The following is a 24,374-nucleotide window of genomic DNA, read 5'->3' as shown; positions in this document are numbered from 1 at the left end:
GAGTTGGAAGAAGCATTTTGGAGTCCAGCTCATGAGATGTTGAACCGGCTTTAGGAGCTGAGAGAACTGGGGGGTCAGGGGAAGACGGCAGAGTGTCATCCTCACCAAGGGGCCCCTGGGTCTCTCTGAGTGGGTTGAGGGTGGAGACTGGGCCACATGTGGTTCCACTTATAGACTCACTGTGCAAAACCATTCAGAGTGCAGCTGGTGTGGTGAGTGCACCCCTGTGTCGCTCCGCCCCCCCGATTCCAGGCCCCTCCGTTATTTCTGCAGAACCCTTGGGTTTCAAGCAAAACCACTACCCTAGATCACCTCCTCTCAGCCAGCTCCTCTGCTCCTGCCTGGATTCGCCCCCATTTCCCAGGCCAAGGATTGCCCACAGAGGCTAGCAGCTCCTGCCTCCAGGTAGCTGTGGATGGCTTGAGCTCAGCCTTTCCTCACTCCCAGATCCTTGCATCACAACTCAAAGTTCTGTTGGTGCAGATTCCCACCAGCAAGGCGACCATGAGCAAGCCTCTTCCCCAGACCTCCGGGCCTCATCTGCAAATGGAGCTGATGATGATAACTCACCTTTGGAAGCCAGGAGACGGCCTCAGAACCTCTTAAGAAAATTAAGAAGAGCCAGTGTATGCTGAGCACTTACATGAGAAAACGGTTTTGCAATTTCAGCTATCATAGCCTCGAATGCCCTCACTTGACCAGTAAGGAAACAGAGGCCCAGAGAGGTGCGGGGACCAGCTGGGCACACACAGCGAGACAGCGCAGGGCTGGGGCTAGAACTGTGCCTCTCCCTTCCTCCCTACCACAGCAGGAGCCTGCTCTGTGGCACACGATATGACGTCCCTGAACCCCTTTCATTCTCATATTTTTTTACAAATGAGGAAACTGATGCTCAGAGGCAGTAAGTCACCTGCCTGAGGTAACTCAGCCATTCACATCAGAGCCAGGGGCCAGGTATGTGTGACTCCATGCTCACACCTCTCCCTGGTCCATGATGTAGCCCCTGGAACTCCCACCCAGCACTCTGACACTGGGATTCTCCAAATCTGTCCCCAGACTGGTTAAAAGCAGCAAAAAGGTCCTCAGCCTCTACCTGAGCACCTCCCCATCCCAGCACACCCCAGGAGCCTCCAGGGTACTGGGGACAGCTAAGCCAGATGCCCTGGCCCCAGAGGACAGAGTGCCTTGCCTTCCAGAGCTGCGGCTGCTGCTGCTGCCTGGCTGATGGAGAGATTATTTCCAAGCCCTTCCCACTCCCCCCCCACCCCCGGTGCCGTCTCTTGCAGGACCACACTGGCTGTCCCTGTGGGACTCCTAGTGCAAAGCCCGTGGCTGAAGCAGGACAGCTGGTCCGGCTCCCTCCTACCATGAACCCCTCAGACTCTCACCTCTCACAGGGGAAAGGGCTTCTGGGTCATTTTAAAAGCCCCACCCCACTCCCCCAGGGCTGCTGTGCAGCTGTTGGAGAGAGAGATGCAGAATGAATGGACTTCTGGTTTCTGGAGGAGGAGGAACAGAAGAAAGGTCGGAAAGTAACTCTGCCAGAACCTGCTGTGTTTGGGATTTGTCTTTTCTTCCCCTTCATCTCTACCACAAACCTGTCTCTTTCCTGGGCATCAAGACATGGGCTCCCCTTGCCGGGCACAGGCACAGCTGGAGACGGGCTCCCTGAGACAGAAGGGTGAGTTAAACTTGGGGGCAGGAGTTTGTGCTCACTGCAGGGGTGGGCATGTGCTGTTACACAGCCTTGGCCAAAACGCTTTTTGAGTGACTACCTTTCCCAGGCTCTGGAAGGAGTTTTGTGTGCCGGCTATGCTGTCTTGGGGGCAGTGCATTGCAGAGTTGGGTTCGTGCAGTGAAAGCAGAAAGGGCAGTTTGGTGGTCGGGGAGGTTCTAAGAAGAGCCCCAGCTGGGAGACAGAGTCCTGGGTAGGGTCTGGATTCACTGTGTGACCTTAGACAAGTCATTTCAGCTCTCTGGGTCTGGGTTTTTGCAGTTGGAAAATGCGAAAGCTTGGGAAGGACTCCCAGGATTTCAAAGCACTCTTCTCTGTGCAGGCTGCCTGTCTTCCTCTGGCCATACATTGTAAATGAAGTAATGCATGAGTGCAGAATAACAGAGTGCGTGGTGAGCAAGAGTGAAATGCATAGGCTGTGATTCAACTCTTCACTGCCTCCTGGAATCCAACTGGCTCTGAAATTGAGAGGAACTTTTATTTCCATTCAGCTGCCGATTTTTTCTCTTGATTGGTGTGCATCTTGGAATGTAAGGTTATAGATGCTTTGGAATCAGCTCTGGTTGGAATGAATAATGTAGGAAATGACTGCAGGATGCTGAGGATGAGAAATACTGAGGTGATTTTTGAAATGTGTGGGCTAAATCTAAAACTCTGTTCTAAGTCAAGTGCCCCAATAGGTCTGAAATGAAGAAGGCATTAGAGGCCCCTTCATTTGGCAGATCACAAGAACCAAGGCCCAGAGAAGGGGAGTAACTGGCTCAAGGTCACACAGCAAGGGTTGCTGAGGCAAGCACCCAGTGAACAGGGAAGACCATTGTCAAGATAGCAAAGTCCTCCAAATGAGGGTTGAGGTGATGGTGTGGAGCTTCTGAGAGTCACTAGACGCTGTGCTAAGCACAGTCACATTCCTTGTTACTTAACCTTTCTGTGCCCCAATTTCCTCATCTGTAAAATGGAGATATAATGCTTGCCTCGTGGGGTTCTTCAGATGAGTTAATGTAGGGGAAGCGTATAGCTCAGTGCCCAGCACTTCTCGTATGTTAGACTGCCTGTACACCCCCACAGTGCCCAGTGAGGTGGGCATACATACCACCTCAGGTGTAGACAAAGTGAAAGGCTCCAGGCAGCCAGCCTGTTAGGGATCATATCCCGGTGGTGAACTTGAGACCCTCTTACACTCTTACACAGCTTTGACCAAACGAACCTTGCAAACCTGGCACGAGTCTTGTTATAGGGAAGAATGGTGCTGAGATCAGAGAGGTTAAGCCATATGCCCAAGACCACACAGCCCAGAAGTGGGGTGGCTCTGACTTGTCCAGCCAGGATGGAGCTCCCCCAAGTCCCAGACCACATACACTAGTTCCAGGTGTTATGGAAGAGCCTTCTGAGATGTGAGTAGGTGCTCCACCAGAGAAGGGATGTCATCATCTCCTTTTGTTCCCTGATAGGCCCCAAGGGTATAGCAGGTGCCCAGTGAGCCTGTGTTGGATGGAAAATGCAAAGAATGAAGGCGCAGATGAGGTCGTGGGAAAGCAAACGTGAGAACGCAGCCCTGCTGTCAAGGACTCTGCCCCGACCCTGACTCCTCCCGTGTCCTTGCCCGTTTCCTTCTGGGTGCCAGGGCATCTTCGGCAATGCCTGTGTCTTTCAGAAGCAGGGGCCTGCACCCCGGACACCATCACCCCGGCTCCTACAGCCCCTTGGGTCAGTTCTCGCCCGGCCCCGTGGGGCCCCCGTGCATCAAGGGCCTTTACTACCGCAGGGCACGGAAGGTGGGCTCCCGGGCCGCCTCCCCGGCGGCGGACCTGACGAAGGAGATCCTGGTCAACGTCGGGGGCCGGAGGTTCCTGCTGCCCTGGAGCACGCTGGACGAGTTCCCGCGGAGCCGCCTGAGCAAGCTCAAGTCCTGCCGCAGCCCCGAGGAGATCGCGCAGCTCTGCGACGACTACGACGAGGACAGCCAGGAGTTCTTCTTCGACAGGAGCCCCGGCGCCTTCGGCATGATCGTGAGCTTCCTGGCGGCCGGCAGGCTGGCGCTGCTGCGGGACATGTGCGCGCTGGCCTTCCGGGAGGAGCTGGCCTACTGGGGCATCGAGGAGGCCCGCCTGGAGCGCTGCTGCCTCCGGGAGCTGCTCCGCAGGCTGGAGGAGCTGGCCGAGCTGCGCAGGGAGGGGGCGCTGCATGGGCAGCCGGGGGCCTGCCGCCCGGCCGCCGCCCCCTCGCGCTGGGGGCTGGTCCTGCACTGGCTGCGGGAGACGGTGGAGAACCCGCACTCGGGGCTCCCCGGCAAGGTCTTCGCCTGCCTGTCCATCCTGTTCGTGGCCACCACGGCGGTCAGCCTGTGTGTCAGCACCATGCCCGACCTGCGGGCCGAGGAGGACAAGGTGAGTGGCCTCTGACCCGGCCTGTGTCTCCGTAGGGCCCCTGAAAACACTTAAATTTCCTTTAAAACCAGAAAAACCAAGAAAATTACTTATCAAGGAATGGTGTTCATTTGTAAACCAATGTAGACATAAAAGATCATTTTTTATTTTGTGTTTTGGAGGAAGAGGCCCGTGAGGGCAGAAGGACCTAGGGCCTGCAAGGCGGGAGCTAGCCCTGCCTCCGGGAGTGAACCTCAGCTACTGATACAGTCGCCCCTGGTCTCAGTGGGCCGGTCAGGCCCAGACTTGCCTCTCCTGCTCTGTGACCACAGGCAAACTGCTCCCCCTCTCTGAGCCTGTGTCCTCCTCCATAAAACAGGTAACCTTGTGGTGAATGTTCCCAGAGATTAGGGCCTGCCCTCACGGTTGCTTGCCTGCAGACTCACCCGTGCCGTGCATTGATCAGTGCACTCCTCAGGCCTTACTGAGCAGCGACCCTGGGCCACGAGCTATGGCAGGCCCCAGACCCCTGCCCTCGCAAGCCAACATCCTTGCGGGCATCCCGCCTCCGTCTTAGATGAGGACACTGAGGCATAGGGCGGTTAGCTTCCTTGTGGTTACAGAGCAAAGATGCAGATGATCCAAAGATTCTCAGCCCCCAACCCCCAGATCTCCTGTTTGTTCCTTCACTCCTGAAACCTAAGTGACTCTGTCCCAGAACGCCAGAGCAAAGAGATGGCCGTGCCCACTCCGGCGCTCTCTTTCCAGGGGGCCAGGTGGTCTGAGAAATGGGTAAGAAACAAACGTTTTGTTGGGAAGTCTATCGTAGAGCTTCAACCTGAGAACTGGAGTGTTTTCCAATTTAAAACACTGTTCCTGCCCTGCTTCATATTCCTCCGTGGTTCCCCATTGCCCTAACCTATGAAGCCTATATCAGAGTAGACAGAAGGGGCTGATAAATGAAACACATATGGGCCTTGTATATGGCCCATAACCGTTGTCAGTTGATGTAAGCTCTCTTCCCTTAAGGATATATCCCAGGGCAATATGGTAGGATCAGAGAACTTTCCAGATAGAAAGGGCTTCTGTGGAGAACCAGCCCAGACCTCCCCAGAGTAGGTTCTCAAGGAATATTTGTTGAATAAAATGTACCTTGTTCAATTTATATATGTTTTGTCCTATAGCAAACCGAGTAAAATATTTCCACTTTCAGCTTTTTTCCCCCATGGAGAGGCATTTTTTTATTCTTCAGCACAAAACCTTGTGATTTTAAGAGCTTGATTATTCACAGTTTAATTTATACGTGGACACTGCAGTAAAAAAGGTTAGGACAAAAGAAGTGGCCTCTGTCCCAGGCCCCCAAGGGTGCCCTTGATCCCAGTTGCTGAGGAAGGACCCCTGAATTTTCATAAGCCTGTTCCTCTTAGGGTTTTCCAGGGAGCCAGGATTTAGATTGTGCAGAGGGACAAAGCCTAATGCTTTGGAAATTACCCAGGATATGAACCCAGGCTTGTTTTAACAGGGAATCAGGAAATCAAATCAGAGGTGGGCACGAGGCTCCTGACCCGGGCAGCCCCAAGTCTGAGTGGAGAATGGGTAGCCATTCCTACCCCTGGGTTAAGAGGGGCTGATGCCATGGCCGGTCGAAATCTCTGCTTTGACCTTGTGAGTCCACCTTTGAGCATCTATTTCTGTCCAGAGAGTGATTCAGAGAGCAGGGAGGCTGAGGACAGGGCAGTCTTTGTTCTTTCAAGACTGTGTCCTCACATTTACATAAAAAGATGATGTTCTTTCCACCAACACGTGCCTGGTATTCCGTGTTCGCCCTGGGGACGTCAGTCTGAAAGCAGCTGAGTCAGGATTCGGGACTCAGCACACAGGCTGTGAACACTGGCCCACTGCTTCTGAGGGCAGGCTGAGCTGTAAGGCCTGGAGCCTGAGTCCATCGAGGGGCCTGGTGCGTGGCTGGTGGCTCCCCGAATTAATGGCACATGAGGGGACAAACACCCCAGGTCCAGGACCCATAGAACTCCTCCACCGGCTAGGGGAGGGCATGACGGTATAACTCTGGGTTGGAGAATTGGAACACATGCAAAGAAGTGGTTTGTGCTCTGTCCTTCTAACATCCTACAGCAATATCCCTTGGAGTAACTTGGTAGTAAAGGTAAACTGAGGTAAAAGGTCTGCACCAGGAGATTGCAGGTTTACATGGAGCAGGGAGGAGGCAGTATAGACAGAAAGGACTGAGTCAAGTGCCTCAGCACCAACAAGAAGCATTTGGACTTGCTGGACACCTTAGAGGAGCACATCCCCAGAGAGATGAAGGCACAGATGATTATTAAGCGCCCCTCACGACAGAATGGACTTAATCCTTGCACAGCTTTGGGAAGCAGATACTACTGCAAACCCATTTCACAGATGAGGAAATTGAGGCACAGGGAATTTTATCACTTTCATGAGCTCACAGCGAGTGCCAGAGCCAGGATTTGAACTCACCTCCACTGGACTCTAAAACCTGATGCCTTATGACCACATGACAGCGTATTCCCATGCTGGGCCATCTGCCTCTAGTCTGGACCCTTGGCCTGGTGGCCCTTGGGGCTTCTGCGGCAGCTGGACTTCGTGAGTCTTTCTATGTCCAGCATGATCACTCCGAGCGCAGACACCCTGGGCTTGAACCTTGGCCTCACCCCTCGCACACTCAGTCATTCTCGGGAGAGTCATGTTGCCTCTTTGAGCCTCCGTTTCCTCATCTGTAAAATAGGGATGCCATCAGCCCTTCCCTGAACGGGTTATGGTAAAGACTACAAGAGTCACTCATGCGAAGCAGTTGGGGCAATGCGGGCACATACGAAGTCATGATCATCAGCAGCTGCTTATTAGGTGCTAGTTTACAGCAAGTCACATAATTAGCCTTCCCGTCACCCCTACAAAATAGGCATGCAATTTTTCTAGGTACTGGAGACAAGACAAATTTCTTACCTTCTTGGAGCTTTTATTCAGAGCATATCTGCTCCACTTTCTAAATTGAGCTGAAATTCACACAACAGAATTAACAGTCTTAAAGTGAATGATTCAGTGACATATTAGCACATCCATAATGCCACGCAGCAACTACCTCTATCAGGTTCTGAACACCCACAACCCCAAAATAAAACCCCGTACCAATTAGGCAGTCCCTCCCCATCCCTCTCCCCCAGCCCCTGGCAGCCACCAGTCTGCTTTCTGTCTCCATGGATTTCCCTATTCCAGACATTTCATATAAATGGAATCAAGCAATATGTGGTCTTCAGTGACTGGCTTCTTTCACCCCTTCTGACATTTCCAAGGTCCATCCCTGTTGTAGTGTGTCAACACTTTATTCCTTTTTATGGGTGAATAATATTCCACTGTCTATATGTGCCACAATTTGTTTATCCATTCATCCAGTGATGAATGGTGTAACTTCCTAGTCCTTTGCTTCCCGCTGCCCGAGTCCTCCGCCATGGTTGTCCACCCTGTGATTCATCCCTGGTGCCCTTTCCACATGGACTCAGCCGCAGGTGGGCAGCTCTGCTGATCAGAGCACCTTCCCTCCCTCTGGGGGAGGCTGAAGGTCACTGCCAGATGCAGGCCAACACTTGCTTCTCCTCTTCTGACCTCTTTCTTCCTCTTTACTGCTACCAAGATGTCTGCAGACAGTATCACTTCATGGAAAGAAGCCAGAATCTCTAGTTGACTGCTTGTGGGTTTGAATCCCAGCTCTGCCACTACCTGGTCCGGCCCTTGGACAGGTCACTCTATTTCTCTGTGCCTCTATTTTGTCATCTACAAAGGTAGATAGAATAGCACCTACTCAGAGGGTGGTGCTGAGGCTGAATGATCCTAGTTAAATGTGCCGGCACACAGTGAACCCTCACCATGTTCTCACCCACCCTCTCGAGCTCGGCCCGCACTCCTGCCACCTGCTCTTCTGCTTTGCTCATCAGCCTCTCTCCCAGCTCATGGGAACCAATGGCAGCAGCCAAGTCAGAGGCCACTTGGCTCAAATCAAATGTCTTCCTGTCCTTTCTGGTGCCCAGCATCATCCTTCATTCACTTGTGTCCTCATCAGACCTTTCCAGAAGGCCTGCCCTGGGCTGGAGCCCCAGTGGGGACCAGTACAGGCACAAACCAGCTCTCTACCGCTTGCTCGGCCTTTGTTATGCGTTCGGGGACGTTGCAGAGGGATGTGCACGCCTGATTGCAGCCGTGCAAAGCCCTCCCTCCTGTCCTGGGCTGTGGCTTCGGCATCTCACTAAGGTGCAGGGCTGGAAGGAAGGCACAGGGAGGTTTTGAAAAGATCAGGTGGGACTACTGGGGGCACCTCGCAGGAACAATGCCCCCCTTGAGAGGGTGCGGCTCACCTTTTGGGCTGCAATTTTGGTCTCCCAGGCTTTAATAAAAAGCCCGGGGCTGGAGCCAGCTTCCCCTCCTCCCGCGTCCCTTTCTTGAATTGTGAATCAGCTCTGCTGCCCCCTCTCTGTAGCTGCTCCGTGTTCAGTGACCTTTGGTAATTGCTCTGGGAATTCTTCTTAACCTGGTGTTTCTGTTTTGGGGGATTTTTGCCCCTCAGCTGAGCCTCCCACGTGCCAGCCAACAAGAAGTATTCCCTGTTTCCTGCAGGGGGCTCACCTTGCCTGACTCAGCGTAGTTCCCACCCCCTGTCCCCATGCCCGACCCCCTAGCCCTAACCCCCTTAGCTGTACACACTTCCAGAGCCAAGGCTGGCTGGAGGAGGGGGCGGAGGGGCTCAAGGGGTGTCGGGAGTTGGGAGAGGATCCTGAAAGGGGCACAGTGGCTGGAGAGACGGCCGAGAGGGAAGTGGCTCCCAGGGAAGGGAGAAGCTGGGGAGCAATGAATCAGCACACAGGCCCAAGAGAGGAGAGAGTCAGGACTGGGACCAGGGCCAGAGGTGCAAGCAGGGGAATGAACAGGAAGGAGGGAGGGAGACCAGAGCTGCCCAGGAGACAGGTGGGACCTGCACGGAGCCAAGAGGAGGTGGGAAGTGGCCAAGTCTGGCCATATTCCCAAGGGCGAGCTGGCAGGTGCCCCTGCAGGAAGGAGTGGGGAGAGCTCCAAGGTGAAGACCGTGGCCCTGAGTCCCTCCCCGGTGGGCTCAGCTGCACCTGCGGCCAGCAGCCTGTGCAGACAGGCCCCAGGGACAGTGGCTTTGTCCTTGGAAGCCCTGCCCACCCTCTGAAGGCAGGGCTGTGGGAGAGGAGCAGGGCGCGGCTGTGGGGCCCACTCCCTGCCTCACCCGGATGCACTCAGCCAACTTTGATTCAGACTCCGATTTCTTTTTTATTAAGACTAAACTCACATACCATAATTTTCCCCCTGGTTTCTTTCTTATGAAGCTAGAACTTACATACCATACATAATATTCTCCTTTGTAAGGGGCACAGTGCAGTGGTTTTTCGTATACAGTTGTGCAACCATCCCCACTACTTCCAGAACATCACATGATCCTTAAAGAAGCCACACACCCGCTACCAGTTCCCAAATCCCCCAATTCCACCAACCACAGGCAACCACGGATGTCATTTCTGAATCCATGAATTTGCCTTTTCTGGACATTTCATGTAAATGGTACCAGACAATATGTGGTCTCTGTGTCTGGCTGCTTTCATAAGGTTTTCAAGGTTCATCCACATTGTAGTGCATCTCAGGGCTTCATTCCTTCTATGGCTGAGTAATATTCCGTTGTTGGATGGAGTCATTGTCCCAGTCACTGTTGGTAGGACTTGGGTCATTTCCACTTCGGGGCTACTGTGAACAGTGCTGCTATGAGCATGTACATAGTGTTTGGGTAGAGGGATATTTTCAGTTCCTTCTGGAATATGTCTGGGAGCGGAATTGCTAGGTCACACAGCAAATGTATGTTTAACTTTCTGAGGGACCACCGCCCTGTTTTCCATAGCAGCTGCACCATTTTACATGCCCACCAGCAGTGTTAGGGGGGTTCTCATGTCTCCACATCCTCACCAACACTTGTTAATTTCAGTCTTGATAACTGCAGAACTCCTAATGAGTGTGGAGTGGTAGCTCATCGTGGTTTTGATTTCTGACTCTGATCTTTTTTTTAACCTGTTCGCGATGGGAAATTTCAGGCATTTACAAAGTAAACAGGACAATAATATAACAAACCCCCAAGCGCCCAGGACTGAGCTTCCACCACATCCTGTCATTCTCATTCTCTCTCCCCACCCCTTCTACCCCCATAGCTTATTATCGTTATTCGTTTTGTTTTTACGTTACTGTTTTATAGGTAGGATTTAAATACATTGAATGCACAAATCTCAAGCTGTACGGTGTGACCCACACTTCTGCTTACTGTAGAATATTCCCGTCCCCAGAAGGCTCTCTCATGCCTCTCATAGCCAGTCCCTACCCCACCCAGAGACAGCTGCTATTTTGGGGATTCTGTCCACCACAGGTGAGGTTTGCCTGTTCTTGGACTTCACATACTGGACACGTACAGCATTGGCTTTTTGCATCTGGCTTGGTTTGCCCCACGTCCTGTCTGTGAGATTGGCCCACGCTGACAGACCATCACTCATGCTCCAGGCTTCTGAGCCCTGAATCAGAGCAGATGTCATTCCACCTGTAACAAGGCCCATGGAAAGGATGACCAGCCATCCCAGTCTGCCCAGGTGTGAGGGAGTTCTGGTGACCTGGGACTTTCTGTGCTCGCATTCGGAAGGTCCTGGGCAAGCCAGGACAAGGTGTTCGCCATACCCATGCAATACAACCAGAGACATCATCAGAGGGAGGAAAAGTAACTTTTTCTTTCCTTCTTTCCTGTTTTTCTTCAGATATTAGCTGGCCTGGGAATTTCCTCAGCTCGAGCCCCATAAATCCCCACCGCTCCTGGGGTGGCCTCTAATGGGGCATTTATCTGAGGACCAGTTCTGGAAGGTCGGTTAAGGATGCAGAGCAAAGCTGCAGTGCAGGGAGGCAGCCGGCAGGCCAGGCCAGGAGGGAAGTGGGTGGCTCGTGCCTTGAGTAGCCAAGCACCAGCACCGGAGGCAGAGGGAGGGCCCACCGAGCCTTCTCTGCCTCTCAGGAGTCACCCTCTTGAGCAAGCGTGTCAAGGAAAGGCTACCCCTGGGCTACAAGAGGCCCTTAAGCCAAGGGGGAGACACTCAGGATGTCAGAGATGAAAAAGGCCTTGAAGAGAGAATCTGGCCCAGGGTGAAAAACTTTCAGGTGCCTCGGGGTCAACTGGGGGGCTTGCCAAGATGTGAATTCCTGGAACCAACCCGCCCTCCCAGGTTTTGATTTTGTGATGAGAGCCCAAGAATCTGCATTTGTAGCAAGCATTCCAGGGGATTCTGATGCAGGGGGTTCTGAATCAGCTTTGAGAAATACTGATTCTGTTCCCACCTATTCATTGGAAACTGGAGCACAGAGAGGGGCCGTGAGCACTGCAGGGTCACACAGCAGTTTCATAGCAGGACTGGGGAATCAGGATCCCAAACTCCTGAGTCCTCCAAGATCCTGATGAAAACCCCAGGCAGTCATGGCAAAGACTTCTTGGTGTGCTGGAAAATTTCCTCAGCTTCCTGTAAAATCCAGTAAGAGGAGGAGGGTATTGCTACCCTTATACTGACCAGGCAGGTTGTGTCTGTGACCAGTGAAGCATCTCATAAAGGTAGCTGCCATGTATCCTGTGCCGGCAGGCTCAGCAGGCTGCTAACTTTTACATGGGTCACTTCACCACCTCCCACCACTTTGGTAGATCAGAGAGAAGTCAAGGGAGAAAGCTGCCTCGCTCTGGACAGGCAAATAGGGATCAAACAGTCCAACATGTTTCTCTTCCTCCAACAGCCAGACATAACAAACATTTTAATTTAGTAATTCCTGTGGGCCCAGGCACTGGAAATAATTTCCTTTTCCACTTCAGAGCTTTTTAATCCAAAGAAAACTGCTGTTGTCAACATTTTGCTTTTTCATTCAAGCAGCTGTCTTTGGTCATTCATTCATTCATCCATCATAGATAACATATATATGTAACAGTTAGAATTAGGTTCTCAACTCCAGCTCCACATTAAACTCATCTTTCAGGCTTCTGGAAAGTTCTCCTTCTCAGGTACAAATCTAGATCAATTAAATTAGAATCTCTGGGGTCCTGGCCTGGGCATCAGCCTATTTCAAAGCCCCAGACCAGAGCTTGTCAAGCTTTAATGTGCATGCAGATCATTCGAGGGTCTTGTTAAAATGCAGTTTCTGATTTCATGGGGATGGGGTGAGGCTCAAGAGTGTGTTTCTCACAGCTCCCAGGGGAGTCTGATGCCTTTGGTTCAAGGACTGCACTCTGAGGACAACACATTTTTGTTGTATGAATGAGTGAAGGACGACAGGCAAGGAAGTTACACAATGGCGCATAGTGGCTGAGAGACTACCTATTATGTGTGTGAGCTCAGGCAATTGCCTCACTGCTTGGAACCATTTCTTGGGCCATAATGAAATCACACTGCCTGCACATGGCACTTTGTGGCGTAAGCGACAGCACTAGAGCAGTGCATGGAGCACAAAAAGGGCTTCTATCAGTAAAGGTGAAGGTTGGCTACAATGACAAAGAGGCCCTAAACCAGAATGGCTTTAAACACAATAGAAGTTGATTCCTCTCAAACAGAAGGATTGAGGTAAATGCACTGCTCTCATTCTGAGACCCAGATTTTTCCCACTTTGATGCTCCATCCTACCCAGGAGTGTTGGTCCAATCTTCAGGTTCTAAGCTGGAGTGCAGGCCCATAAGGGTTGTTGTGGTTCATAGGGAAAAAGAGTGTCATGGGACTGGAGGTAGCCTGCATCACTTCTGCTTACATTCTACAGGTGGGAACTTAGTTATCTGGCCACACCTACCTGCAAAGGAGGCTGGAAAGAGTGGTCTCTGATCTAGCTGACCAGCCATGTGCCCAGCCATGACTTGAGAGGTATGCAAAAAGGGGCATTTGGTGGACAACTGAGAGTCTACAGCATAGAGCTCCATCAAGATGTATAAGGTAGATGGATAGATAGGCTGTAGAGAGACTATATTACATATAGACTGTATACAGAATATATTTAATATACAGAATCTATATATGGGATCTATATATATATGAGTTCCATCTATATCTATGTCCTATCAGTATCGATGCAGATACAGATGAAATCGCCTTCTGCATGGTCCCTTGCGCATTTCCAGCACGTTGCTGTCCGCTCTCTAGCCTGTTTTTTGTTGCCTCCCTAGGGCGAGTGCTCTCGAAAGTGCTACTACATTTTCATCGTAGAGACCGTCTGCGTGGCCTGGTTTTCCCTCGAGTTCTGCCTGCGGTTTGTGCAGGCCCAGAACAAGTGCCAGTTCTTCCAAGGGCCCTTGAACATCATCGACATCCTGGCCATCTCCCCCTACTATGTGTCCCTGGTGGTGTCCGGCGAGCCCCAGGAGGATGGCGAGAGGCCGGGCAGGAGCTCTTACCTGGAGAAGGTGGGGCTGGCGCTGCGCGTGCTGCGGGCCCTGCGCATCCTCTATGTGATGCGCCTGGCACGCCATTCACTGGGGCTGCAGACTCTGGGCCTCACGGTGCGCCGCTGCACGCGCGAGTTCGGCCTGCTGCTCCTCTTCCTCTGCGTGGCCGTTACCCTCTTCTCCCCTCTGGTCTACGTGGCTGAGAAGGAGTCCGGGCGGGTCCTGGAGTTCACTAGCATCCCGGCCTCCTACTGGTGGGCCGTCATCTCCATGACGACGGTGGGCTACGGGGACATGGTGCCGCGCAGCGTGCCTGGCCAGGTGGTGGCCCTCAGCAGCATCCTGAGCGGGATCCTCATCATGGCCTTCCCAGCCACCTCCATCTTCCACACCTTCTCGCACTCCTACCTGGAGCTCAAGAAGGAGCAGGACCGGGTGCAGGCCCGCCTCTGCCGCCTGCGACACGCGGCCGTGGCCAACGAACACGGCCTCCTGAATGATGCTGACAACCTGGTCCCAGAGAGATCTGGCTCGCCCACCAAATACGTTTATCTCAAGACCCCTCCTGAATACAGGGAACCCCCCCACCGCCCTTGGCTGGCGGGCTCAAGAGCACCAGGGCACAGACGGTGTGGTGGTGGTTTCTAGAGCTTGGGGAGTTTTCCTGACGGAGGAGGGGCTCAAGGCCAAAGGTACATGTTCGTTGTGATTCTTGACACGGTGGCCACGCCAGCCCCAGCTGACCTTGTCTGTGTCACCTGCCTTCCCTCTCTCCCCACCCGTTGCTGAGCCCGTGCGACCTCGCTGGGTCAGGGCAGTCTCCCTGCACCCTCACCTGCTTCCCTGAAGAATCTCCAGCATCCCACACTGGGTTCCAGAATCCTGCAGAATTCTGCTCCTCCCCTAAGACCCTGTTTCCTGGGTCACCCACTACCAGGAACTGGAGGATTCAGTCACTTAAAACCCTTCTGACCACATCTCCCACCCAGCCCCACCAGGGGATCTGGGAGGGGTCCTCTCTCTGCTCACTCTTACCAATGGCATTTTCCTAATGCAGCCGCCTGCTCCCAGCAGAGAAGGCAGAACTAGCCTGTGCATTAAATCCCGCAGTGAGGCTGATGGCCTGCCATCCCCCCAACATCCCTGGGCCCTGGGCAGGAGCCCCACCTGCCAGCATAGCAGACCATCCTTGGCCAATGGATCTTGCTGGAACATTCTCCAATTGTCCAGTTCTTGGCAGTGACAGAGGTTGATCTTGCAGGCACTGCATTGTCCCTTGAGAGGACAGTTCCTGCTGCTGGTTCCTCCAGCCCTGCGGAGACCTTAGCTTCCCACCTCAGCTGCACCACCCCGGCCAGTGTAGCTTCAGTGCAGAAACGAGGGCAGCCTTAGGCTCTGCCCCTTGCTGGCGCCCCAGCTTAGGCCCTTGATGCCAGAGCATAAGTCCTCAGCTTAGGTTTAGATGTATTTATGTCCTTATTCATTCATTCACTAATGATTCAGCCCTTTGCATCCAACAGAGGCTGAGGATGTAGGACCAGGTCACCTGAGGTAAAGGCAGGGCGCGCTGAGGCCAGGGGGGAAAGGGCAATGAACCCTGAGCAACTGCCACCAGGGGGCTCCACGGAGATGGGGCAGGGCTGGAATGCTGACGGATGTGGGGCCCCCGAACTGGAACGGGGTCAGGCTGAGAGGGTGGTGGGCTGAGGAGGTTCTGCAGAGGATTCAGACTCTTGCAGATGGAAGGTAACCGTTGGAGGCACCAGAGGAAGGCGCGACATGACCTTGGAGACACCAGAGGAAGGCACGACATGACCAGGCAGCAGATGTGGACAATGTGCCTGGACGAGACTCCACAGGACTGTGTGCAAGGAGAGCAGCCGCTCTGCAAGCTGTGAGGGCCCAGCAGCTGTACGAGGCGGTGCCACATCCTGGTGTCTTGCCTTTTTTTCTTTGGCGCCAGGCAGAGCACACCTGAGAGAGGTCTTGATGGCACCTCCCATGTGTGACACGGACACAAGCAGCAGTTCCTCGCCGTCGGCTGTAAATCCATGGGGAGAGCGCGTGGGGATACAAATGGGTGACAGGGAGGGGGACGAGAGCCATGGATCTGATGTAGTTTATGTGAAAGGGCATCCACATTTCATCACCATTCATTCAATCCTCTAGTATTTATCACAGGCCTACTATGCGCCAGGCACATGCCCTCCCCTGACTGTTGCTCCAGGCATCAGCGTGGCCGCCAGTTCTGGTCCAGCGGAGCCCCCCACACCAGCCTCTGGCTTCAAGCTGGCTTTGCCTCATGGGGAGCCCCCCCTTCCCTTTGACTCCTCTGGCTGCCCTCCCAGCTGACCGGGGTCCATGTATCCATCCTTCTAGACCCCAAAAATCAGAGGAGCACTTCCCCTGAGTCATTCTAACACTGACATTTCACCCAGTCGGCTCTTTGCAGAGTGGCACAGTGGCCAGGCACACAAGGAAAGCCCCTCTTCCTGTAAGAACCCCGGGACCACTCCATGCCCCCGGTGACTAGCAGAGGCTCAGGAGCACTGGGGGCCCATGACTTGGGTGCTGCCTCAGGCCCGGATTTTCAATCCGTGTGACCTTGGCCCCTTGCACTCTGTCAACTGTGGGCTTTGGCTAGATCTGTGGTTTCTGTTTGGGGTTCCACGAAGACCCTCAGGACCACTATGTGGGTAGAGAGCTCAGCATCCGGATATGTAACACTTGCAAATAACTATTTTTAAAAGAATATGTAAATTTCCAGACACCCTCCCCACCTCCAGTCAGCGCCCACCGAGGCCCATTGCACTGAGGTGGTGAACTCACCCTCGGAACCAGGGAAGAGGCCTCAGCAACCAGCAGAGGGCCTGGGACCCATGTGGGGCCTCACAGCCAGCCCTCCCTCTGCCGTGCCGCGCGCCTAGGGCGCTAATTCCCCCCTCCAGCTCTGCGCATCCTGTGGCTGCCTTCCACTCAGGCATATCCATTTTCCTGATTCACGCACCAGGCATCTGGACAAAAATGGGCCAGAACTCAAAGGAAACTAGGTGAGCCCACCAACACCATCATGAGATTCTATAGTGTCGTAAGGCCCAGTGGAAACCCTCTACCAAATTAGAAGTGGAAAATTGGAATTGCTTGTGCATTATGTGGGGCTTAATTAAACGCTGTATTTTTTCTCACCGGGCATAGCCTGACAGAGCAGCCCTTCCTCCATGCTGATTGGATGGAGGTAACGTTGCTAGGCTATCTCTTCATACCCATTGGCTGAGAGGAGTCTTGCCGGTCCCAGAAAGGCTTGTTTTCCCTGCGGCCAGTGGGCATGACCGCAGCCAAAGGTAGAAATTTCCAGCTGAAGGCGAAGAGCAAACAGCCTTTAACCTCAAGCATTTTCGTGCCGTGTCACAGATCCCACAGGTAACTTTAAAATGGTCATTCAACATCTCTCTAGGCAGTCAGAGCTGAACCCGAGAAGTGACATTAGGATAGGTGGGTTAATTCAACATTGTGCAACTGGGGCTTAACCCACTGGCTAGTTTGAAGGCTTTTAAGGACCTGAGAAGTTGCTAACTGGACAGCCCACCAGATGCAAGTCTAAGCAGGGAGTTTCCATGAGGGGCTCTGTGAACCTCTAGAGATTATGTGCATCTCAAGTGCACAGCTTTGAACAATTTAATCAGATCCTCAGAGGAATCCATGATCCCTCAAAAAGGATAGGAAATTTTCAAGTAAATCAAATACTGCATTTTAAGATGGAGAGCCCAAGGCTCAGAGAGGGAAAGCCACCTGCCCAAAGCCACACAGCCATTTGGTTTCGTTAGGTCCAAGTGTCCTGATTCTAGCAGAAAACTCTTCCTAGTTTCATGCTACAGCTCTTAGACTCATCTTAAACAGTGCTCAAACCTTCGAAGAAAATATTCAAGGCAAGATTGTAACACTTGGCCATGTCCTTCCAAGCAGAGTAAACAGGCTATCTTGAGGTACCACCAGCACTCACCCTCCCCTTGTATAGCAGTGGACGTGAAAATTGACTTTGCTGGCCCTTCCTTTTTTCATTGATCCCATGGACAGGTTGGACTATGTCGGTGTTAAGGTCCCTCTCAGCTTCACAATCTGTGATTCTGGGAAGAAGAGTTCATTTCACCAATGTAGAAGAGCAGGTAAGAAACAAGAAGAGAGGAAGGATATAAACAAACCATGGTCCCTGACTAGCCACAGGATTGCTGCCTTAGCAAAAATCAGCAGGTAGGTCAAGTTTGATAGAAGTTCACTAGGATTTCTGTCTAGCAGCTACTGGATACATTCCTACCCATCCCACCTGGGGTCCTCACCTCCACCCTGCAGCTTTGCACCCCCTGTGTCTGACTGCATGCCTTTCTCCGGTGGCATTAAACTACCTCCCTGCTTTTCCTCATATTGATGTGCTAATGATAGTCATCACTTACTGAATGATCACTAGTCACCGGGCAATTGATTTTTGAACATTTTATTTGCAAAAATGTCAAACTCACACACAAACACTGCAAGAACAAAACTGGTATGTAGAATACCTGAATACATCTCTTATTTTTAAACATTTTGTCCCAGTTGCTTTATCATTTGCTCTATTTTTTGTATTGTTTATACATAGTGTGTCTTCCTGGACCTTTGAGAGTAGCTGGCTATATCATGGCCCTTTGCTTGCAGAACTTTAGACTGTGAGAACTGGAAGGCCCCCCAAGAAGACTGTCAGTCCCAGAATCCTTTGTGAGAGTTTCCACAAGAGCTCTGTGAACCTCTGGGGATGATGAGCAGCAGCGCGTGTGTGTGTCATGTGCAGTGCAAGCTGTTCAGTGATTTCATCCAATGCTCAAAGGACTCCATGACCCCCCCACAGAAATAAAAGGGTAGGAAGCTCTGAGGTCTACCAACTCCTTTACTGTAGATGAAGAGCCGAGGAGACCCCAAATACTTTGGTGTGTCAATCCTAAGAACGAGGAGATTCTCTCACAGAACCACAGTACAGTTATCAATGCCAGCACCTGTGGCTTTGATGCAATATTTTAATATAATCTATTGTCTGTTCTGAATTTGTCCATTGACCTAATAATATCCTTTACAGCCTTCCTTTCCCCTCCAGGGCAGGTCCAGCCCAGGATGGGGTATTGCATTTATGCATTCTATCTCTTTAGCCCCTGTAATCTGGACCATTGCCACAGCCTCTTTTCAATGTAGTGACATTGAAATTTTGGGTGACTATAGTGCTGCCCTTTGAATAGAATGTGCTTCATCCTGTGTCTCCTTGTGTTCAGATTGAAACTGTGCATTCCCTGGCAGACACTGCATCATGAGGTTGTGTCCATCTAGGGATGTCATATTTGGGGGTGCCATGGACCTCACTGGTGACACATGAGCCCCTTGTTTGGGAGGTGACTTTAGGAAATGCTGGCAGAGTTGTGAATGAAAATGGGAAGGTGAGCTAACAAGTGCCAGCCTGGACATTAGCCCAATCTGATCCATGCAGACCAGAAAGAATGTGCCAGAGGGTGGGCATGCACAGGCCACCCCAGATGGCCTCTGTAGGGAGGAGGTATGTCCCCTTAAGGAAGAACTAGTCTCCAAGGCTCAGTGCAAATTTCCAGCTCCAGGCGATTTCCATCTTCTCTACTGCTAGGGGGCTGGCCCACAGATTCTTAGAGCCACAGGACTTTTATGGCCAGTGGGTACAACCTGCCCACTTTACAAGTGTGGGTGTGAAGGCTCACAGAGGTGACGTAATGTGGCCAGTCACATAGCCCCAGAGGTGACATAGCCAGCCCAGCCAAGTGCTTCAGCTCCTTGCCTCTGATTCCTGCCCCGGCCTGCCTCACCCAGCATCTGACAGCTAACCAGGGGCACTTCCAGAAACACAATGTCAGTTAAAAATAAAACAAAACAAAGGCCCTGTGGCTGCTGCCCAGCCCAGCCCGGCCTCTGCAGCAGACTTGCAGAACAGGCATGACTTCCACAACTCACCTTTGCTCAGAGGGGGACAAAGCCGAGGGCAACTTGGGAATGGAACAAATGTGAGTGTTCCAAGCTAAAATTGGCCAGTCCTGCTGTTCCAAAGGCTTCCATTGTATTCGGCCAATGACCGACTTGAAATAAGCCCCCCTGGACAGCTCAGCAGTTTCACCTGGCACCTTCCTAGCTAAGCTTCAGGCTCTGCCACCCTCAGCATCTCTGAGAGCAATTAAACAATATTAAGAAGTGGTGTTGTGGCTTCTCCAGTGTATTGGGGCACGTCCAGTCACAGGGCCTGTAGGGGCCCTTGAAATGTGGGGGAAGGTGGGGCGTGGGAGGGTGCCACAGAGGGAGGGGTGGAGGGTCAGGGGTCATCCACCCCTGGGTTACTGCCAAGACCCCCTCAGAAGTCCGGGGGCTGGCAATGGCTGGGGTCTGGGGAAGAACTTAAGTGCCTGCCATGCGCCCAGTGGTCTTCTAGCATGGAGGACATGGCCACTCATGAGGCCAATGCTGGTGTGGGCCTGAGAGGGGTGGGGCAGGAGCAGGAAGGCGGAGCCCTGAAGTCGGGAAGGAAAGGAATGGGACAAGCATGGCGTATGGCAAGTCATAGACAGTAAGAGGGCAGCAGAATGATGAAACTCATGTGCAGACGCAGAGGTGCAGCATTTGGACAGGCTTCTAAGGTCTGTCTTGGTTCTCCCAGAAGCGAGCCCTGAGACAAAGACTTATGTGCAGGTAGTTTATTTGGGAGGAGACCCCAACAAACTCTGGTTGGCAGGAGAGAAGTGAGACAGGGAGGGGAGGGTAGCCAGTCTAGGGCGTGGGGCCCTTCAGTTCTCTGGGAAGCAGTGTACCCAGGAAAATGCCAAGGACTTATTGTATGAAAGCTAATTTCACCCTCATATCAGACTCCCATTCCAGAGTCCCAACAGTAACAGCTCTAAACACTGTCTAGAACACACCTATAAATATCAGTTACGAATGTTTTGTTTCCAAGTACAAGAAACCTTATTCAGACTTTATTAAACAAGCAGGCAGACAAACCAAAGGAGACTCATTGGCTCTTATAACTGAACAACCATATGGAGATCAGGTGTGGTTTGTTCCAGGTGTTTGATCAATGTCAAACAAATGCTTGGATTCTCTGTATTTTTCCTCTGCCTCCCTGGGTCTATCAGTTTCACCCCAGACTCTCCTCATGGCCACAAGATTGTTACACAAGTTCCAAGTCTCACACCCTCATTCCACCAAGCCTATAGAGGAGAGAAAACTTTTGTTCCCCACAATCCCGAGCATGTGCTTTCCTTGAGTCTTACTGGCTCTGAGTGGGTTATGGCTGCCTCCCTGAATCAGCCACTGTGGCTCTACTGATTGGATTATATGAGTCAGGGCTCACCCTGGAGCAGAAGATAGGCTCAGTCCCACCCAACCAATGGCTAAGAACAGGGAGGACAAGGTTTCCCCAAGGAAAATCAGGGGACCATTTCAGAAGAGACAGAAATAGGTGCTGTGCAGTAACTGCATCTATCGGGACAATCACAGCATCTGTGGTGTTGGCTGCATGTCACTTCCTGCCCATCACTTCACAGGCACCTTCTGTGATCCTCACAGACACCTTCTGAGGAAGGTACTTGCGGGGAAGTTGGGGTTCCTATGGCCAGGATCCTCACTGAACTTAAACCACCTGATGATGTAACTGGCCTGTTGCTAGGCTACCGCTTCCCCACCTTTAGGCAATAAGCTATTGTTGCGCTATATAGAGAGCTCGGCCCAGTGCTCTGGGCAGAGGCAGAGATGCTAGCGCTCAACCTACTACCCGGAGAACAAGCCGGGTAATAAACCCTTTCACCCCAAAGAACATTTGCTGTCAATTTCTTTGGTCACATTGAATCCATAGCAAACTTGCCTGGGGCTGAAACCCATTGGCAAGACAATACTATTATCCCCATTTTACAGATGAAGAAACTGAGGCACAGGGAGGTTAGATGAATATTCAAAGGTCACTGGCTGCCAGTGATGGATTCAGGATTCAAACCTAGCCTGTCAGGCTCCTAAATCCTTGCTCTTAATCTCTACTTCCTACTGCCTTCGTGAAATCCCTGTCCACGAGCACGTATTTTCCCAAATGGGCTATTTGGGGTTCTGTCTCTCACTACAAAACCAATGCTAAGATCTAATAGTCTCTGTAAGATAGTGTTCTAGAGCTAGAATGCTTGTTTTTTATTAGAAGCAGGCTTCCTGACACAGAGGAAGGCCCTGGTTGACCACTGGCTCTGCGCTGGGTCTCACGCACTCACCTGCTCAGCTAGCCGGTGGGTTTTAAACACCTATAGAATAAAATCCCCAGTCTCTGAGGATCTCCTCCATATGAGGCTCTGGGCCAAGGCTTTATGCACCTTATCTCATTTCTATCCACAAAGCAGCTGTGTGAAGGGGGCCCTGTTAGCCCCCCTTTAACCAGCAAGGAAACTGAGGCACTGAACAGTTCCCACTGACAGTAAGGGAGACAGACAGTCAGGATTCCAACTCAGGGGTGCTGGCTCCAGAACCTGTCCTTAGCATGGACTCGGAAACCTGTCCCGTCGGTGCTGAGCCATGGAGCAGGGTGACCATTGGCAGAGCAGACCCTCTTTCTCTAGGTTCGTATTAACCTAGGGACTGGCTCTACGGGACAGAGAAAAAGGGCCCACAATACAGCGGGAATGTTCAAAATGCCTCTTAAAGCTGTGTTTTAGAGCAGGGTTCCTGTTCTCTCCAAGGAGTCCCCTCCCAGAAGGAGGAGTTGCTGTGACTCATCACTTCTCCATCCAGCACTTGTTCGTCAGGCATCTTCCTTGTGGGAGACCCCTCAGGGGGGAAGGAGAGATGCCCAGAGCCCAGGGCTGCAGGGAGGGAGGAGGGGGTGAGGGCCAAGGTTGCCTGGAGGAGGGGCAGCTCCAGGGGTGCCCAGCTAGATTACATCACCTCTCAATTTAAATATGCTGTTGTTGGCAAAACTTCACCCCAGGGGGATTAGGCCCAGACGACATTAACAGACTCCACTTCAAAACAGCGTTCATCAGGGCCCTGCGATATAAATGAGCTGATTCAAAGGAACTGAGCAGGTTTGTGTAATGAGGGCTGTCTTGGGAGGAAAGGACTGGAAGGGCAGATTTATGCAATGTGGGACAAATATTCCTTACTTGGCAGAACTCAGCACAGTTAATGTCATTTTGAATAACTTGTTTACCCAGTGATTATGTGATGAATGAATACCAAAAGGCTCATTGCATAAAACTGCAGTTGGAACGGCTGGCATATTTCTGGACCTGGTTGTCAACAGTGCAAAAACTAAATCAATTTAAATTATCTCTTGGGGAAAACAATGTGTAATAAATGGGCTAATTAATAGGCTAGGGTGTTTTCAAAATCCTGTCCATCCCTGAAAAAAAATAACCATGAGAAATCATTCTTTCAAAGTTGGCCTGAGAACTTAAAAAAAAAAAACACAGTAAATAACTTCGCAGTTTTCTCAGTTAAACAGAAAAATCAGTGCTTAGCTGGCTTTTGAGACCCTCCCTCCCAGCTCAAATTTGCCTCCCTCTAATCCACCCCCTCCGTCACACATGCTCACTCCAACACCTGTCCTGCCTCGGCTGCCCAGCAGCCATCTTCCCGCCCTCCTGCAGCTGCCACTCAAAGGCAAAGATGGCACCTCCCACCTTCGGAGGCAGCACAGCAAGGCTTCCGGGCCGCCAGGAGCATTAGGAGCCCTCCTGCCTTTTCTAGAAGAAGTTGGGAGTTCTGTGCAGGTACAGAAGCCCGCCCAGCGGCAGCCGAGGCCTTGACTGGGGCTGCAGCGCTCTGAAGTCAGAGCCTCCCAGGGACGGCTGCCCTTCCTGACGTTTCCCCACCGTCCCTGTGAGTTTCCTCACCTGTGAGATGGTGGGGGGCGGGGATAGTGGCCGTACTGTGCACAGCTGGTGGGAGGCTTACATGTAACCGTAGGGAGGGCCCAGGGTGCGGGGCCTACTGGATCCCTCAAACCGTCAGCTGTTTCGTCTACCGCTGCCTCCCTGGGATTTCCCCCTCCTTGGCCAGGGTGTTGGTCCAAAGGCAGAGAGCAGGAGGCCAGCGCACAAGCGGAGGGAAAGCCCAGGCCCGCAGGGGGCACACTGCCTTCCGTACTTTCCCTGGGTGAGGTGACCAAAGCACACGGAGGTTAGGCTGCTGGCCAGGCCTCACACACTGAGAGGCAGAGAGGCGGCCCGGAGGCCTGGAGGGAGCAGGCACCGGGGCAGGGCACCGGCCTGGTGTCTGGCCGGTGGGTTTCAGCCCCGGGCAAGTTCACTATGAACTCAGGGAGACCAAGGAATGACGATGGAGCGTTCTTGAGGTGAAAGGGTTTATACCCAACTTTATTCCCATGGTGGCAGGTTAATCACTAGAATCCTGTCCACTCAGAGCGAGTCTGCAGGCAGCAAGCTGGTCTCTGTCTCTGGGCCTCTCCATCCCCGCAGCTGTCTCAGTGTCTGTCCTCCGCGCTGCCACCACTCCAGTCTCTGCCCTCCATCAGCCCTGCAGCCGTGCAGCAGCCGTGCAGTAGCTGTGCAGCCTAGAGCACTGGGTGAAGCTCTGTACATAGAATCAATAACAATGTATTGTTCATACATGTGCAGTGAGCAGGCCAACGAGGGCCAGGTGAGAACTGTGGCCATAGGAACTTTCACTTTATCTACACCTGGCTGAATGCTGACCCAGCTTCCCAAGGCCCACCTGAGAAAGCAGTCTCTAGTTCTGAACTCCGAAACTGCTGGGGGTACAGGGC

The 24,374-nt window shown here is 52.4% G+C and overlaps 1 protein-coding gene across 1 annotated transcript; it reads left to right on the top strand.

Moving 5' to 3' along the window:
• The first annotated feature begins 3,202 nt into the window (after positions 1-3,202).
• On the top strand, positions 3,203-14,350 carry KCNG4 (potassium voltage-gated channel modifier subfamily G member 4). Its single transcript, XM_036909270.2, has 2 exons — positions 3,203-4,122; positions 13,361-14,350. Exons 1-2 carry the CDS (start codon positions 3,373-3,375, stop codon positions 14,225-14,227), a joined length of 1,617 nt encoding a protein of 538 aa, XP_036765165.2. The 5' UTR covers positions 3,203-3,372; the 3' UTR covers positions 14,228-14,350.
• Positions 14,351-24,374: the final 10,024 nt, after the last annotated feature.

The sequence above is a fragment of the Manis pentadactyla genome, chromosome 15 (genome assembly GCF_030020395.1).
Source record: "Manis pentadactyla isolate mManPen7 chromosome 15, mManPen7.hap1, whole genome shotgun sequence".
Taxonomy (NCBI): domain Eukaryota; kingdom Metazoa; phylum Chordata; class Mammalia; order Pholidota; family Manidae; genus Manis; species Manis pentadactyla.
This window is presented reverse-complemented; position numbering and strand designations above follow the sequence as displayed.